Source organism: Chiloscyllium plagiosum, chromosome 18 (genome assembly GCF_004010195.1).
Source record: "Chiloscyllium plagiosum isolate BGI_BamShark_2017 chromosome 18, ASM401019v2, whole genome shotgun sequence".
NCBI lineage: Eukaryota > Metazoa > Chordata > Chondrichthyes > Orectolobiformes > Hemiscylliidae > Chiloscyllium > Chiloscyllium plagiosum.
Genome location: NC_057727.1, coordinates 32854897 through 32873970, shown reverse-complemented (window position 1 = coordinate 32873970; position 19074 = coordinate 32854897). Strand labels below are relative to the sequence as shown.

The 19074-nt window shown below is 38.5% G+C and overlaps 2 protein-coding genes across 4 annotated transcripts in view; one reads left to right on the top strand and one right to left on the bottom strand.

Annotated features, from left to right (window-relative positions):
* The window catches only part of atp6ap1la (ATPase H+ transporting accessory protein 1 like a), a 37040-nt gene extending 31102 nt beyond the window's left edge, over positions 1-5938 (bottom strand). For all 3 annotated transcript variants that reach the window (XM_043708119.1, XM_043708120.1, XM_043708121.1), the window contains exons 1-3: positions 5617-5938; positions 2444-2579; positions 291-353 (exon numbers count right to left, since the gene is read on the bottom strand). In XM_043708119.1, the coding sequence (XP_043564054.1) occupies positions 291-353; positions 2444-2579; positions 5617-5717 (300 nt within the window). In that variant the 5' untranslated portion in view covers positions 5718-5938. The remainder of the gene's footprint in view (positions 1-290; positions 354-2443; positions 2580-5616) is intronic.
* A 95-nt stretch (positions 5939-6033) lies between these two features.
* On the top strand, positions 6034-12489 carry rps23 (ribosomal protein S23). The gene is made up of 4 exons (XM_043708122.1): positions 6034-6126; positions 7593-7752; positions 8238-8358; positions 11768-12489. The coding sequence occupies exons 1-4, from the start codon at positions 6123-6125 to the stop codon at positions 11912-11914; spliced, it is 432 nt and encodes a 143-aa protein (XP_043564057.1). The 5' UTR covers positions 6034-6122; the 3' UTR covers positions 11915-12489.
* The last annotated feature ends 6585 nt before the right edge of the window (positions 12490-19074 follow it).

Here is a 19074-nt window from a genome sequence, read left to right as displayed (position 1 = left end):
AAACAATGTCCTAGTCACAGTTTCTTCTAATTATTTTGCCATCATTACATATTAATTCTATCCTTTCTTTTTTATTCATACGATTCTTTCTGAAAAGTTAGTTAATGTTACATCTGTTTTCTAAGCTATCAGTTATGTTATGAATATTGTTCATAATCTAAACTAACTCCTAAAATTCAAAGACTAAATTTTATTTTGTACATGAAGTCTTAATTTGCTACTGCTTCCTTAAAATAAGCAAAAAAATATAATTTTGAAAAATGTGCTTATGAAATTAAGTTCCACCATACCTGAATGTTTGAAAATGTGTGGGCCAACTTTCCATCAACAGTAATAATATCATGGATGTTCAGCTGAAGGTACAATCAAAATGTAAAGAAATGTAAGAACTAGATGATTAGTATTAATTTGAATAAATATAACTTTCTGTTAAATAAGTCTTTGGAATTAGATGAGCACACATATCTCAAAATTGTGGAAATAGAAGGAATTATACAGATGAGGGGCAAGGTCACAGTGGGATTTGAAAATGTGGATAAGAATTTTAACATCATGCTATTGCTTGATTGGGAACCAATGTACATTAGCAAGCACAGGGATAAAAGATGAATAGGACAGCAGCAAAATTTAGAATGACCTAAGTTTTGCAGAAGAAAGAATCTGAGAGGTTTACCAGGAGTCCATTTAACTAGCCACATCTACAGATAACAAAAACATAAGTGAGGATTTTATCAGCAGATGAACTGAGGCAAATCAGTTATATTTTAGTGCTAGAGCTACCTGATCAAAAGTACATCATGAGTTGAAATATGGCACCAAGGTAGTTTGATCTCAGAATGTTACCAGAGAAGAAATAGGATCAGTAGCTAGAAAACAGAATTTGTGGTGAGGAATAAAGACTTTGATTTTCCCAAGTTTAATTGAGGAAAATTTCTGTCTCTCTGTTCAGGGATGTCAGATAGGCAGAATAATATTTTATCAATAGTGCAGGAGTCCAGAGAAATAGTATCATGGTAGAATTGGGGTATCTCAGTACTCGTGTGAAATCTAAGACTGTCTTTGGATGATATTGCTGAGAAAAAGGAGGAGGGCTAAGGATAGATCCTTGGGAAACACTAATGGAGCAAGAACATGAAGTAAAGCCATTTCAAGTAAAACTCTATATATAATTAGTAAGAGTTGAACTAGGCAAGTGCAGTGCCACCCAAGTGGATGACAGTGCAGAGGACTGGAGGAGAATGATGTGTCAAAGGCTGTAGATAGGCCCAGACAAACAAGAAAGGATAATTTACCTTTGTCACAGTCACATAGGATCTGATTGGTAACTTTGGAGAAGTGATGTTTTGGTATTAAGGGAAATACAGAAGCCATGTCAAAGGGATTCAGACAAGAAGCCTGAGGAAAACATGGCACAGATTTGGAAGGAGTCAATGTATTCAAGGACTTCATTCTTGTAAACCATTGTTCCATATGCTCTGGAGAGGTCAAGGGTTCTTTTTGAGGAGGGAGTGATGATTGCATATAAAATGGAAAGAGGGATAATACTCAAAGTATATACTTTATCTCAACTCTGTTCTCTATAGACGCTGTACTCTTTACAATATTGTCCAAAATGAGGCGGGGAGTTAGGTGATCAGCAATTTAGAGAAAGATCAAGAGAAGGTGAATTTTAGGGACAGTTGAATTCAGATCAGGGATGAGGAAAGATGAGAAAAAAAATAGAGAAATATACAAACTTCGGGCAAGAGCAGGGAAGGATATTAAAGTAAATTTGACCAGATCAGCTCATGGAAGGGATGAATGTGGCAGGCACAACTGATGGGATTGTTTAAATCTTAGTGACAAAGATATCCAAGAACTCCTGACATAAAAAAACAGAAATTGCTTGAAAAACTCAGAACTGAAGTTCCAAAGAAGTGTCACTGGACCCAAAATGTTAATTCTGCTTTTTTTAAAACCACAGATGCTGCCAGACCTGCTGAGTTTTCCAGCAGTTTTTGTTTTGTTTCTGGTTTCCAGCATCCACAGTTCTTTGATTTTTTTAGTTCCTGACACTTGTTGGATATAATGATAGAGGAGCTAATGATATAGTTATATGGTTTCCAGTGCAGAAAAGAAGCCAGGATCTTTGCATTCATAGATGACTCCAGAATGGTCATAAAATAGTGAGCAGTTTTTAGCAGTCAAAAGTGGGATTTGATAATGAATTTTCACATTTCAAGATTATTTGCTAGCATTTTAACTGATTTGAAATTTAGTAAATATTGCAGCAATTTTATAGGAACATTATGTTGGTATTAGCTAAAGATGGATAAAAGATTATTGTGGAATACAATCTTTTCCAGATTTTGGGACTAATCAAAAGAATCATGCTTTTGTGCCCATCTAACACATTAGAACCATTTAACTCATAGATTTACAGAAAGAATTTTGCCTTAATTACCTCGTTTTGCCAGAAAAGTATTACTTTCTTTGGGCCTCTGTTGACTGCAGAACTCAGGTACCTGAACAGCTCCAGTGCTTCTTTGTGTGATCCATTGTGCTCTTGATGTGGAATATTCACTGTCTTCCACAATGCCCTGTATTAAATTGAATGAAGTAATATATTTGTATTAGTTGCAAAATAGAAACATCCACATATTTGATATTTTCATTTACCAATGTGGTAACTACTTTTTTTGCACTTGTGATTTTATTATGATTTAATCTTATGATTTAATTCTGACTTTAATTACCTGTACTGCAATACCTGAGACAATTGAACATGCTGCGAGTAGGAATCAAATTGGCCAGGTAAATGTAAGAGATAAAGTAAATTGTGATATTCAACCTGAAGTTCTTTGTGACATCAGGTGGCAAGTACTAGACTTTAAAATACATTTTTTCTTCGTGCTTAAATATCACAATGCATCTGCTGGAAGAACTGAATTGGAATAAGAGAAATCTTATCTGGTCTGTTCAGTTGGGTGTTTACTATTTGCAGAAAAGGATAACTCAGCAAATTGCTTCAAAATTCGGTCAATATGACTAGATATCAAAAACAAAAACAGAAAGTGCTGGGAATCCCAGCAGGTAGTAACCTCAGTGGACAGACAGGCATAGTTAACTTTTGGAGTCCAAAGATACTCTTCTTCAGAAGAGAAATTTGATGCCAAACGTTAACTCTCACCATTGATGCTGCCAAACTTACTGACGTCCTGATTTACTTCAGATCTGCAACATCCACAGTATTTTAGTTTTATTTGGTGAATATCCAAACAGCAGAATGTCTCATCTCTTTTCAGAATAACTGTCGCACACAGATTTGTTGGATTGTGAATAGCTGGCTCGCCGTGGAATCGTGTTGCTGAAAATCGGAGAACAAGAAATTCCTAGAATCATAAAGTCTTAAATCCCAATTCATACCCTCCGCAACACAGAAACTTCGGCCTGTCGTTTAGTACTCATATCCCTTCAAAGTTTACCGCAGGTCAAAAACTGTAGTTTCAGTTTTTGTAATTAACGAGAAGCTCGGATATACGACCAGGAAAAGACTTCGCAATAGTACTGCATTTGTGAACGGATATAGGACATCAAGAATTAAACAGCAAAGAAAGCAATGGGTTAATTATTTTTGAATAGCATTGTTGCTGAAAATGCATAAACTGCACGAGATGTTTTTGTTGCGAAGCTTTATAAAAGCTCCGCAAGATATTTACCGAAATATCTATCAGCATTTTGTTAGACGATAGTTGATGGAAATAGGAACATGAGGCTTTGAACATGATTCAGCTGCACAAAATATATCTTTAAGCGGCCAATATATGTAAGTAGCATCATGGCTCAACTATTTCTTAAATGTTATTCCTAGAACATTTTAACTTTGAACATTTTTATACATATAAACGGCACTATAGGAACAAATTACTGCAGATGCTGGAATCTAAACTTAAAACAACAAACACAGTGGGTCATACAGCAGCCACAGAGAGAACAAGCTAACATTTCGAGTTTAGATGACTCTTCAGAGTGCACTCTATCCAAATGACACTATATTGCCACTATTGTTACGTTGCGTAATTTGGTGCTAGGATGGTAAGTACTGCCACCGAACTGAGAAAGTGTTATAAACAGAGATGTTAAATACAAATAAAGCAGAGAACTGCCTACATTGGAAACTCAGCAGGTTTGCCAGCATCTGTGGGGAGAAAACAGGGTTAATATTTCTGAAGAAGGGCGGCTAGATTCGAAACGACGGGTTGGACCAAACGGTCTGTTTCCATGGTGTACATCTCTATGACTCTCGGAGCTGCCTGACCTGCCGAGTTTCTCCAGCGGTTTTTGTTATAAAAAGAGACCATACCCATTTGGTCATAGACAGAGAACACAGGGGGCGAACACCTTCAACATATTGTCTAGCTATCACCATGGTTAACAGCTAACAAGAGAATGCAACTTAAAAAAAAAAGGGTTTTGTGATTTACACATGAAAGAAGTGAAACTATCACTGTATTCTAACAGATGAAAGGCTTAGCAGACAATCAATTCTTCAATGTATAATTTCAGTTACATCACACTGCAAATTTTTGCTATAAATTCTGTTATGATCGAGCCCTCCACAACCACCTGATGAAGGAGCGTCGCTCCGAAAGCTAGTGTGCTTCCAATTAAACCTGTTGGACTATAACCTGGTGTTGTGTGATTTTTAACTTTGTATACCCATTTAAAGTATGGAATTTATACACTGGTGCATACATTATGTAAGTTATGTTTTTCTGCATGGCTGTCCTTCTCTCGTATTGGATATACTACCAAGCATCGCGGCTATCTGAACCTCATTTGTATTGGAAAGAAATTATAAAATGGGAGAAGGCACTTCGGAACCGTGAACACTGTCCGAGCACTGATTTATTGTTGGATCTCAGGTCATCTAATACGGATTAACGGAATCACATGTCCACATTGGCCTACATAATCGGTAAAGTGCCATCTGTGCAGTACAGTTAGATATTAAGATTGAATTCATCATTGGGAAATAAGTATGATTAAAAACACATACATTTTAGTCTTATTCTCCACTCACAAATACAATTAAATTTTATGTTGAGTTAAAATCTGGTACGCACAAGGAAAAACAAACTGCAAATTTTAGAAATCTGAAATAAAAAAATCGAAATGTTACTGATATCAAAAGGTTCCAATATTTATATTACAAAATCAACGTTTGTGGATAGACCAAGTTACAGGGACACTGCAATTGTTTCATTTGAACACTGCTTTAACTGGAATGGAAGAAATACAAAAACAAATTAGTTACTTAAAATGGATAATATGGAATTAAGTTACGTTAACATAAATAATGAAAATAATAAATCATTTAAACTTTTAGCTGTTTACGAAATTGCCATAGTGTATGTAATATTCAGTAATAAATTGATAATCTCAGCAGTTAGTACCGAGTTAAGTTTTCAACATTACAGCCTTATGCGAAATTTGTATTAGGCAATCCAAATGTCCATGATCATCTACTGATAAAATAGCATGTCCCTTATTGATCCTTCATAACATTATTATAATAGATGTATGCATATAGTAGTAAATATTGAAACAACTTGTAGTTTGAACACTTTAACTTACTTTGCTGACGACCACATGATAACGGGCACGGTATGATCAGCAGTAACAGAAAGTCTCATGAGAAGGGAAATTGTTAAGCACTGTATTTTATAGGTTTCCATTGATAAATACCAGCAGCGCGTGTGACACAACCTTCGAGGATCCTCAGCCAAAGACAAGTTTCAGCCCGCGGCAATAGAGGTGGGGCAACCTCCTTCTGATTGACAGCGGTCACCACCACTCAGCGCTTGGGCTCCTGTCATGAAGCCAATTAGGCCCGCAGGAGGCGGGATCTCAGGTTTTACTAGTTTTAAACTGAGAAAAAAGCATGATGTTGCTAATTATGTATTTTCTTTGCTAATGGGGAGATTATTTCCTCTCCGACCTTGTGCTGTTGCACGTAAAAGGTGAATTTATTGTGTTTTACGACAGGCACTGAGAGGGCCGCCGGTCAGGGTCTTGTGCTTGGTAATAGAAGCGGCGCACGGCTGCTCTGGTCTTTTTGCTGCGAGGCCGAGTCCGTCACAATGGGTAAGTGGGTGAATGGGTGAGAGCGAGAGCGGACTGAGACGACACTCCTCGCGCAGAATCTCCTTTTGAAAAAATAAAATTGCGACGCGGACTCTGCACAGCTCGCATCCACCATCCGGGCGCTGGCAGTTTATTTCTTTGTATTTTGTTAATGCGACAAGCAACCGCATGAGAGCCGCCACGCCATGGCTTCCTGACTCGAGGCTTTAGGCCCAGGCTTGGGGCCTGCTCCAAGCTGTCGCCTTGCTTTCAGCTTGTTAAGAAATAAATTCATTTTTTCAAAAGCCTAATGAGAAAAACACAATACATACTTCTCAGTTGTGGAAAAAAAATAAATATAACTGGTTAGGATTATTTGTTGGAAAGTATCGAAGGAAGTGCTGGATTTTTTAAAATAGAATTTTTCAACCAACCTGTTCAGAGTTGTTATTACTCCCCTCGGAATCCAGCCCTTCTGGCTCAGAGGTAATGACGTTACCACCAGACCGTTTTTTAATACTTTGGATTGAGGTTATCACTTTGCAGCCTGCCATTCCTCCCAAGGCCAAGGTTCTTGGTTTTGAGTTCCAAGTGTGGAAACAGGTCCTTTAGCCCCACAAATCTGTGCTGACCCTTTGAAGAGCAACCCATCCAGAACCACTCCCCCTACCCTATTTTCCTATATTTACCCCTGACTAATGCACCTACTGAACGTTTTGGGCAAGTTAGCATAGTCAATTCACCTAACCTGCACATCTTTGGATTCTGGGAAGAAACAGGAGCACCCAGAGGAAACCCACGCAGGACACTGGGAGAATGTGCAAACTCTACCACACAGTCACCCAAGGGTTGGAATCGAACCTGGGTCACTGGTGCTCTGAGGCAGCAGTGCTCACCACTAAGCCACAGTGTGGCAATGTTATTGTAATTGCCTGTTTTTTTTTTTGGGGGGTGTGCAAAAAAAATGACAGCATCGTTGGACTATATACGTTCTACACCTTGATTTGGAGGTGCCGGTTTTGGACTTAGGTGGACAAAGTTCAAAATCACGCAGCACCGGATTATAGTCCAACTGGTTTATTTGGAAGCGCTAGGCAGTGCTTCCATATAAACCTGTTGGACTATAAGCTGGTGGTGTGATTTTGAACTACATTCTATGTGATACTTAATTCTTACAAAATCTCCTTTGAAGGAAATATTCCAATATATTCAATCAACTTTGAGTTTTAACAGACATTTGAAACTGGCATTCTCAAGTATGCAAAAAGGCACCGAGCAGTTTAGTGGTTTGTAATTTGTAAACAACTTGTATTGCTTGAAATCACTTGATTAGATTTATGCAAATGATATCTTGGGCATTAGCAAACCATTGAATTGAGTTTGACTATTGACTTCTTTGTGCAGATTATACTTATTCTTACAACTTATTATTCCTCACGTATGAGTATCAGAAACCAGAAATCAAGATTTTTAATATTTGCTCTTAGGTAAATGCCGTGGTCTTCGTACAGCCCGAAAGTTACGTAACCTTCGGCGTGATCAGAAATGGCATGATAAGCAATACAAAAAAGCCCACTTAGGGACTGCCCTGAAGGCCAACCCATTCGGTGGTGCCTCCCATGCCAAAGGAATAGTCTTGGAAAAAGTGTAAGTGTTTTGAAATTGAGGATTTTGTTGACTGTAACTGGTTGCTGTAAGGTTTTATGCTTTCTCTAATGCATCCTTTGTACTACAGCTGTTCCTCCTCATTTTACAAAAAAAAGACTGTTAGAATGTGTCAGAATATGGTCTTGCTAATTGGTCACTTGTTCTCTGGGAAAAGTACTGTTTGGTACATAGATCTGATGTTATGGTTAATTATAAGCAATTGTTGCCTGGTGCCATGACACTTTGCTAGACTATGGACTGAACTCTAGGTTGAATAGAACATTAACATTCAGATCAATTTCACGATGCAAGAGATAAGAGATCCACATATACAATTTAACACAGTATTGTATCATTTAATGCATGTTTATAAAAATGTAATCCATTGATAATTAATTGATTTTCTATGACTTAATAATTGCTTATATCAATCACATCTTTTATGTGGAAAGCATTGAGAATATTAATTTAATTTTTTTTGATAGTGGTGTTGAGGCTAAGCAGCCCAATTCTGCCATTAGAAAGTGTGTTCGAGTCCAACTTATTAAGAATGGCAAGAAAATCACAGCTTTTGTTCCAAATGATGGCTGCTTGAATTTCATTGAGGTAAGCAACTGTCTTTTTAGCATACCTTACTGAACTGTTTAAAAGCAGGGTGTAAATAGTATAATTTTATATTGTATGCTGCTTTCATATGTTAATCATAGTATTAAATCAACTTTGATATTCTAGATAACCACTGATTTTCGGTATCCTTTTGAGTCACTTGTTGAAGATCTATCTACTTCTACTTTTTAAAAAATATTCAATGACCCTTCCTCCAGTGCTATTGGGGCAAGAGAGATTCGTGACCTTCTGGGAGAAAAACATTCTCACCTGTCAAGTGGAAGACTGTTGCTTTTAAATTCTGCATCCCACTTATAATCTCCGCCATTATAAGGAAACATCCTTACAACAACTATTCTGTCAAGTTCTCTTGGGAACTTTGTTTCAATAATATCACTTCTCATTCTTCTGAATTTCAATGGAGGCAAGTTCAACATGCTCAACCTTTCCTTTTAACATAATCATTTAATCCCAGGTAGCAGTTGAGTAATTTTCTCTGCACTGTGTCCAGCCCTAGTATGCCCTCTCAAATAAGATAATCAAAACTGTACAAATTATTCTAGATGTGGGCACCCAAATGCCCTTCCAACTAAAGTAAAACATTTCAATTTTTTTATATTCCATTCCTCTTGCAATAACAATTTAATGATTCACCTTATTTCCTCTTTGTATACTACTTTTAAACCTGTTTTCTCCTATAAATGACTTTTTATATTCTATTTCCACGTTTTACTTTTCAACAAACAGCATCCCTTGTGGCATGAAGTTATTGGGAATGAGGAAGAGAGTTTGAGCAACTCGTTAGATATAACCAGCATCAAGGAGACCAATCATAGATTATTCAAGAGACACCAAGTCAAGTGGTTATGCTCTAGCCATCTAGCAGCAGTGATGTAATTAAAGAGAATAAGTGCCCAGTCAGATTGAAATTCCTAGCAGGAAACTAGGAAAAAAAAAATGAAATCTTCACTTAATCTTTCAAATTTTATAGATTTTGAAATAAATGAGATTTTGGAGAAGATTTGTAGCTCAGGTTGTACTGCTGGTTGTTGGTACGGGGTCCTTTAAATTAATCAGGAGCTGTTTCAGTGCTAACAACCAGCAAAAAGAATGTCATATACAAAATACCCTGCAAAAAACATTACATTGGACAAACAGGCAGGAAGCTAGCCACGGATACATGAATACTGACTAGCCACCAAAAGATATGACCAACTATCACTGGATCCATATATACTGGCGAAGAGAGACACCAGTGTAATTGGGACAATACAATCATCCTGCAACCGCCTAAACAAAGACATGCATGGGAATTCCTACAGGCCAGGCATTCAAACTGGAACTCTATTAACAAAACATATATATTTGGACCCAGTTTACTAACTTGTCAGAAACAGAATGGGAAATGATATATTCTACCACAATTAACCAAGACAGATAAATAGCAAATGCGGCAGATCACCAATGCTTCATTGGAGGCTCACTGATGATGTTACCTAGCATGGCGACAAAACGTCAGAACAAATCTACTAGCTCAGCGAGCAAATTTACAATCTGATCAAAATAAATGTTTGAAGTTTATTGGGATTAAGGTTGAAACTAAAATATCAAATGTACAAAATTCCACCATTGAAATAATAGGGAAATTTGACTTTTCAAAAATATTTCTTTCAGGGAAATTGAGGCTATTTAGAAGACATTATAAACTCTGAACAGTTTAAAAATCCAGTCAGACTATACCTAATTTCAACAAAAAGTAACTTCTCTCACAGCAAGAGTAGTGTATAAATTAATATTCTTGTCATTTGAATTTTTTATGGTTATAAAGACCCAAACAGTACATTTTGTGGTAATGTGACAAATCATCAATAATAAAATGTGAAAATTAAGAATTTGCTGTGAGTGGACAACAGGAGAAATAAGTAAGTTAGCTTGCTGAGCTGGAAGATTTGTTTTCAGATGTTTCGTCACCATACTAGGTAGCATCATCAGCACTTCACCAGACACTTACTGATGATGTTACCTAATATGGTGACGAATTGTCTGAAACAAATCTTCCAGCTCAACGAACTAACTTACATACTTATCATCAACCTGAGCTATAAATCTCAAATCGCCAAGAGGAGAAAAGATTGATGATAGTGGCCATCATTATTAGCTTACTGTCCTGATCAATGTGTGTGAATACTGATCTCTGCACTGCTGTGAAATGAGTGGAGCAGTATAAACTGGGAAAACTGTAGTAAAGCTGATCAGCAGAGATTTCCTTTCTAAATTATTGTTGTACCCATTTCCATACATATTAAAATAGTAGTTGAGTAGATTCTAGAACAGCAAATTAATTATTGTATAGGTCCTTAAGATCTGGGCCAGAATAAGCACTCTACTAAATTATATAACAGATAATTATTCTATACTTCATAAGTATAGAAACCAATTTATACTGTAGTACAAATGTATTTTGTTGTTTGTGGGTAGAATGGGGGAGCTTGGATCCATTGATTTTTGAATCAAAAATTCAAAATTGGCAAAAGTATAAGAACAGTATGGGGTAACTCATCCGTATATACTTTCAAATACAGTATTTACTATCATTTGAGGTTGCAAATTGGAGGATAAAGTTTTAGAGCGTCACACAATAGAAGGTTGCATGAGACACAACATTTATGGTGTTGATATGATTCTTGTCACCCTGGCACATTTATGCAAAAAATCAGCTTGGTGCCACATTATATTGTGCTCTTTTAAAATTTGTCAAGCTTATAGATGTACGTATGCACTCTTCAAGTTCCTGCATCCCCTCCTTCCAATTCATTCACTCTCCCAAAAAGATCAGTAGCAAAAATTTCTGATTGGTGCAGTGCATTAATGATTAAAAATTCAAAATGCTCAATTGAAAGATGATACCTTAAACCAGCTTTTTTTTTCCTGATCCTTCCCATTTACCTTGCTCATACTTCTGAGTTTGATCAGTTATTTACTGATAGTATTGGGTCTGTATTTAGAATTGAATCGTATTCTGACTACTTTTCATGTAGTAGTCATCTTTATGTTCTACCTCTTATGAAACTGATTATACATTTACTGCACTTAAGCTTATTCCACGTGCGCTTCACTTACAAATTCAAAGAATGTTTATACAAAACATTTGAAAATCTCGTTACAGTTCAAATATGGTGATCTAAAAAACTTGGAGTTTGTTTCGTACGCACTTAACTATTTGTTTTGTGGCATTCCCTAGTTTTCTTTGACTCCCATTAAAAGTACCAAAAAATGTTGCACAGTGTCAAGAGCTAACAACCTTTTGGTGGTCTTTCACCTTTCTCACTAACTATTAAAGACTGGATGGTTCCAAATTCGTACATGCTTTGAGCTGTTTCAATGATGGTCTAACTTCCTTGTCTTTTAGGAAAATGATGAAGTTCTGGTTGCTGGTTTTGGTCGTAAGGGTCATGCTGTTGGTGATATTCCTGGCGTCCGATTCAAGGTCGTGAAAGTAGCCAATGTATCTCTGCTGGCTCTATACAAAGGCAAGAAGGAGAGACCAAGATCTTAAAGTTTTCAGTATATTAACAAAGATGAAAAATAAAACATTTTAAAAAAAGATGATGTCAGAAGTTATGTCTGCATGTATTCAAACTTTTTCTATGTTCACCAGTTCTGATAGAGTCTTGAGAAAATACACTCCAGGATTTTATATTTGTTTTGACAAACAAGTTCTATGAACTATTAATCATTTGTTTTCTGTTGGGACGTATGGTATATCTGACTTTTATTGAACTGATAATCCACTCTGATATTGCTTATTGCAGCAGTTCTTAGTTATGGTGATAAGATGAAAAAATATTTTATATCCAGTAGTTGACAGTGTAAAATTGAAATCCCTGGAAATCTGGGAACTCTGCTGGTTGGAGCTGTACCTAGCACAAAGAAAAATGGTTACATTTTTAGAGGGTAATTATCTCAGCTCCATCCATCACTGCAGGATACTCAGGGCAGTGATCTGGCCTAACCATCTTCTGCTCTTTCAATATTTGCCTTGTCAGAATTATGAAACATCAGTGTCTTGTGGATATAGCACGATAATGTAGTCTCAGTAATGCCCTTACAATTAAAACAAAATTTCCATTATTGTACGCTCTAATCTCTAAATGATAAATAACATTTAATTTGACTTCCTGTCACTTGGTAAACCTGCAATCAAACTAACTTATGTAGTACTGCTACAGAATTCTGCAATCTTGTTCTATTTAATTAATAATTGTTTTATTTTCTACCCACAAACATGGAGAAGGTCACATTTCATCTTGTGCTTAGTGTGCCAAACTTCTGTTCATGGTTACTAGAACAAGTCAAATGTATATTCAGCACAGTATTTCCTGTACAGAGGGTTGTACATGTATGGAAAGAGCTACTGAAGGAAGTGGTGGAGGTTGGTATAATAACATCTAAAAGACATCTAGATGGGTATATGATTTGAAAAGGGTTTAGAGGGATATGGGCCAAATACTGGCAAATGGGACTAGTTTAATTTAGGATATTCGGTTGGTGTGGATGAGTTGGACCAAAGGTCTGTTTCCATGTTGTATAGTTCTAACTGTACAGTCAGTAATTAGAAAAGTGAGTTTATTTATTGCAAAAGGAAATTGAATACAAAAATAAGGAGGTCATGCTTCAGTTATTCAACACACTGGTAAGTTCATATCTGGAGTACTTTACTGTATACAACATTGGTTTTCTGTTAAGGAAAGATATATTAGGAAACCTGATTTGAGAATACTAACTATAGCTCCTATGTTCATATCCAAATCATTTGTATAAGTGACTAAAAGTACCAGACCCAGCACTGATCCTTGTGGAACTCCACTGGTCACAGGCCTCGAATTTGAAAAGCAACTCTATCTTCTACCTTTTGAGCCGGTTCTGTATCCAAATGTCCAGTTCTCCCTGTATTCCATAAGATCTAACCTTGCTAACTAGTCTCCCATGGGGAACCTTGTTGAATGCCTTACTGAAGTCCATATAGATCATATCTACCATTCTGCCCTCATCAAACCTCTTTGTTACTTCTTTAAAAACTCAATCAAGTTCATGAGATATGATCTCCCATTGCTCAAGTCATGCTGACTATGCCTATTCAGTCCTTACCTTTCCAAATACGTGTAAATCCTGTCCCTTAGGATTCCCTTCAACAACTTGCCTAAAACTCTCAGGCTCACCAATCGATTGTTCATTGGCTTTTCCTTACCCCCTTTCTTAAATAGTGGCGCCACATGAGTCAACCTCCAATCTTCCAGCACCTCACCTGTGACTATTGATGATACAAATATCACCTGATCAAGGTACACCTGATCAGGTCCTGGGGATTTATCACTTTTATGCATTTAGGACATCCAGCACCTGCTCCTCAGTAACATGGACATGTTTTGAGATGTCACCATCTAAATCCCCACATTCTATATCTTCCATGTCCTTCTCCACAGTAAACACTGATGCAAAGTACTCAGTATCTTCCCCCCTGTCCTGTGGTTCCACCCATAGGGTGCCTTGCTGATCTTTGACGGGCCCTATTTTCTCCCTCGTTACCCTTTCGTCCTTAATGTATTTATAGAATCCCTTTGGATTCTCCTTAACCCTATTTGCCAAAGCTATCTCATGTCCCCATTTTTGCCATCCTGAATTCCCCCCTTAAGTATACAGAGGAATCTCGATTATCCAAATATCAATTATCCAAAGATCTCGAGGCCCCAATAGAAACATTACATCAAAGATGTATTTCCAATGCTGATCGTATTTTTTGTTTAGTGATTAAAAGTGAACTCATTTTACTGAAATGCTGCCGAGAACAATCCTGGACATCGATGGGAGCCTGGGCACCGTCTCCAAATGACTGACTTCCCACCCTCTCTCTCCCCCTACACTTTCCGTGGAGTTCTACGCAGGCGTTCACCCTAAACCCCACCCCTCCCCCAGATAATCTCCAACGTTGTTCTGTACAGGGCAAGGTTGGAACCTATCAAAATGTTGCAGTGAAAAGTTTGTGTATGTTGTTGGTGTCCAGTCTGGCAGGTGGGGTGGATTGTTGGACGGGGTTGGGCTCAGGCAGGGGATGGTGTTAGATAGCGGTGGGGGCAGTCTTGGATGGGTAGCGCACGGGTGCTTGTGCATGGTGTGATGCTGCACAGTCTCCTGAACAGGGAGTGGACTTTACAGAAAACTAAGCCCCAGAGGAAAGGCAGTGAATCAATTAACGGCATAATGAATTATCCAAAAGATCGTGCCTGCCCATCTCATTTGGATAATCGAGTTTAAGGATTCTCTATCTCTCCTGTCTATACTGGACATATGATTAGATTAGATTAGATTACTTACAGTGTGGAAACAGGCCCTTCGGCCCAATAAGTCCACACCGCCCCGCCGAAGCGCAACCCACCCATACCCCTACATTTACCCCTTACCTAACACTACGGGCAATTTAGCATAGCCAATTCACCTGACCTGCACATCTTTGGACTGTGGGAGGAAACCGGAGCACCCGGAGGAAACCCACGCAGACACAGAGAGAACGTGAGAACGTGCAAACTCCACACAGTCAGTCGCCTGAGGCGGGAATTGAACCCGGGTCTCTGGCCGCTGTGAGGCAGCAGTGCTAACCACTGTGCCGCCCAATATGCTTTCTTCTTAACCAAAACCTCAATTTTTCTACTCATCCAGCATTCCCTACACCTACCAGCCTTTCCTTTCACCCTAACAGGAATTTACTGATTTGGAGATGCTGGTGTTAGACTGGAGTATACAAAGTTACAAATCACACAACACCAGGTTATAGTCCAACAGGTTTAAGTGGAAGCATTACATCATCAGGTGGTTGTACTCCAGCACTCCGAAAGCTAGTGCTTCCAATTAAACCTGTAGGAATATAATGGACGCTTGTTATGTCAGTTTTGAAAGGTTCTCATTTTCCAGCCGTCCCTTTACCTGCGAACATCTGCCCCCAGTCAGCTTTTGAAAGTTCTTGTCTCATACTGTCAAAATTAGCCTTCCTCCAGTTTAGAACTTCCATCTTTTATATCCAGTCTATCCTTTTCCATCGCTATTTTAAAACTAATAGAACTATGGTCACTGGCCCCAAAGTGCTCCCCCACTGACACCTCAGTCACCTGCCCTGCCTTATTTCCCAAAAATAGGTCAAGTTTTGCACCTTTTCTAGTAGGAACATGCACATAATGAATCAGAAAATTTTCTTGTACACACTTAAATTCCTCCCCATCTAAACCCTTAATGCTATGGCAGTCCCAGTCTATATTTGGAAAGTTAAAATCTCTTACCATAACCATACTATTATACTTAGAGATAACTGAAATCTCCTTCCAAATCTGTTTCTCAGTTTCCTGCTGATTATTAGGGGGTTTATAATACAATCCCAATAAGGTGATAATCCCTTCCTTATTTCTCAGATCCATCCAAATAACTTCCCTGGATATATTTCCATGAATATCCTCCCAAAGTACAGCAGTAATGCTATCCCTTATCAAAAACGCCATTCCCCCTCCTCTCTTGCCCTCCTTTCTATCCTTAGAACATTTGTATCCTGGAACATTAAGCTGCCAATCCTGCCCATCCTTGAGCCATGTTTCTGTTCTTGCTATGAAATCCCAGTCCCATGTTCCTAACCATGCCCTGAGTTTATCTGCCTTCTCTGTTGGGCCTCTTGCATTGAAGTAAATGCAGTTTATCAGTTCTACTTTGTACTCTTTGTTCTTTCCTACCCTGACTGTTTGACTCGCTCCCTTTCCCAATTATACCAGTCTCAGATTGATTTCTTTCCTCACTATCTCCCCCTCCCCCCCCCAATACTTGTTTAAATTTTCTCGCGCAAATCTCCCTGGCAGTATATTAGTCCCCTTCCAATTTGGTTGCAATCCATCCTCCTTGTACAAGTCACTTCTACCCCAGAAGAGATTCAAATGATACAAAAATGTGAATCCTTCTCCCATGTACCAGCTCCTCAGCCACGCATTCATCTGCTCTATCCTCACTAGCTCGTAGCAGTGAGTAATCCAGATATTACTATTCTCAAGGACCTCCTTTTTAAATTCCTGCCAAATCCTATATTCTTCCTTCAGAATCACATCCTTTTCCCTTCCTATATCATTGGTTCCAATATGTATGATGACCTCCAGCTGGTCTCTCACCCCTTTTAAGAACATTCTGCACCGTTTCCGAAACATCCTTGATCCTGGCAGCAGGGAGGCAACACACCATTCTGACTTTTCACTGCTGGCCACAGAAACATCTGTCTGTGCCTCTGACTAGAGAATCCCCTATCACAATCAATCGCTTGGAACCTGATGTACCCCTCATTTCGTTAGAGCCTGTCTTGATACCAGAAACTTGGCAGTTCATGCCATGTTCCCCTGAGAGTCCATCACCCCCCTACATTTTTTCAAGACAACAAACTTGTTTGAAATGGGGATAGCCACTACTTACCTAGCTATCCTACCTTTCCTGTAGTTAACCCATTTATCTGACTGTATCTGGAGCGTTTCTCCCTTTAACTGCCATCCATCACACTCCATCATTGCCTCTAACCGTTGCTCCAACCAATCCAATTGATTTGATAGGATTTCCAACCAAACACACTTCCTGCAGACATAATCCTCAGTAACATGTAATCTCTCCAGAAACTCACTCATCCAACAAGATGAGCGTATCACTCTACTAAAGACCATCTTTGCTCCTTCACAATTTACAGACCCAGAAAATAGCACTGTCCTTTTGCCCTAAAAATGTGCTCTAGGCTAACTTAATACTGATAGATTACATTTTAAAAATATAAACTAGATAGAACCCACTCTACTCACTACTGTAGACTTACAGCAAGGTTACATGTTAAAAACTGCACTTATCTGTTCCTGTGTTATGAGCTCTCCCACACAGGTTCTTTCAAGATCAGTTGTGAATTTTGGTGTTTGTTAATTTTTCCTAGACGGACTCCGATGTTCAGAGTTACATAATGCAAAGAGCAAAGGCAGCAACTGTGCAGATTCACTACTGTGTCAGTTAGCAGTGTAGGTTTCTTCCTCTCCTTCGCTGACCATGTACATGCTGTCTTTGTCTATCTTTCTCCCTTTTAAAAGTGCCATTGTTCTGACAATTTTTCTCCGAAGTTCCAAAAAAAATGCAACAGCATATAAAACAGTAATTGCTGCTTCTGGAATTCAAGGAAATCATCTCAACACCTAAACTACCTCAAAAAAAGAGCAGCTCTTACAGCCATAATTTTCTCCCCATTCTCCATCTTGGATTACCCAGAATCCTCTTTTCCTGAAATAAATTCTCTCACCATGGCTATAGTTTTGCCATTTGTATTCTACTAAGTTTTATCCTTTTTTTATTTCTCGATAACGTTATAAACCTGTAAGACATAGAAGTAGAGTGGACCATTCAACCTATTGAATCAGCTCCAATATTCAACCAGATCGTGGCTAATCTGATTAATCCTCCACAGTTTCTTGCCTTTACCCTACCACCCTGATTATATTGATAAAAATATCAGACCAGAGAATACTTAACCAGCTGATGAAAGAGCAGCACTCCGAAAGATGGTACTTGCAATTAAACCTGTTGGACTATAACCTGGTGTTGTGTGATTTTTAACTTTTTACTTAATGTATATGAATAGGAATGGTTTGGAGGGATATGGGCCAGGTGCTGGCAGGTGGGACTAGATTGGGTTGAGATCTCTGGTCGGCATGGACGGGTTGGACTGAAGGGTCTGTTTCCATGCTGTACATCTCTATGACTCTATAACCCAGCCTTGATAGCCCATGGTAAAAAATTCCAGACTTACTACCCTTAGAAGATAGTCCTTATTTCTGTCCTAAATGTGTGACCTTTTGCTCTGAGATTATGCTTTTTGGTCCTAGACTCTCCACAAGGTGAAGCAACCCGCTGCACATCTACCCTGTGCAATCCTCCAACAATCTTCTATGTTTCAATAAAGTCACCTCATTCTTTTAAACTCCAATGATTATAGGTCCAATCTACTCAACCCATCCTCATACAAATACCCGGGATTAGCCAAGTTAATATCTCTGGAGTTCATCCAATGCCAGTACAGTATATTTTTCCTTAGATAGGGGCCGAAAACTCTATTCCTGATGAAGGGCTTTTGCCTGCAACGTCGATTTTCCTGCTTCTCGGATGTTGCCTGGCCTGCTGTGCTTTTCCAGCACCACTTTAATCTAGACTCTGGTTTCCAGCATCTGCAGTCCTTGTTTTTACCCAGGGGCCGAAAACTGTTCAGTGTTCCAGCCGTGGGTCTCACTAGTACCTTTTTTCCGAATTTACTACGATCTCTAAACTGCACACCCCTTGTCTGGCATCGAGAAATGAAGATGAGGAACGCATCTTCAGATACATATCAGAATGGTCATTTTTAAACAGATAAATTCGCTATTCCGAGGAAACAAAACGTTTCTGCGAGAGTAGGACTGCCCGGTTCTTCCAGCCGTGCCGCCAGCTGCTTTGATTCGACATAGAGAATCCTGACAAAAAAATTCCACCAGGAAAAGCTACTGTAAAGTTAAACAGACTTTTACATAAATGATCAACCAGGTTTTTAAGTAAGATGTGATGGAACGATAACTAAGAGACCCAATTTACACAATTGAAGGAGCTGCACCTGACGCTCCATCGTCAGGGATCGGGAGA

What these genes read in the sequence shown, in the direction of transcription:
- rps23 (XM_043708122.1), top strand. An exon ending in GGAATAGTCTTGGAAAAAGT is followed by an intron (nt 7,753 to 8,237) that starts GTAAGTGTTTTG and finishes TTTTTTTGATAG; the next exon opens with TGGTGTTGAGGCTAAGCAGC. An exon ending in GCTGCTTGAATTTCATTGAG is followed by an intron (nt 8,359 to 11,767) that starts GTAAGCAACTGT and finishes CTTGTCTTTTAG; the next exon opens with GAAAATGATGAAGTTCTGGT.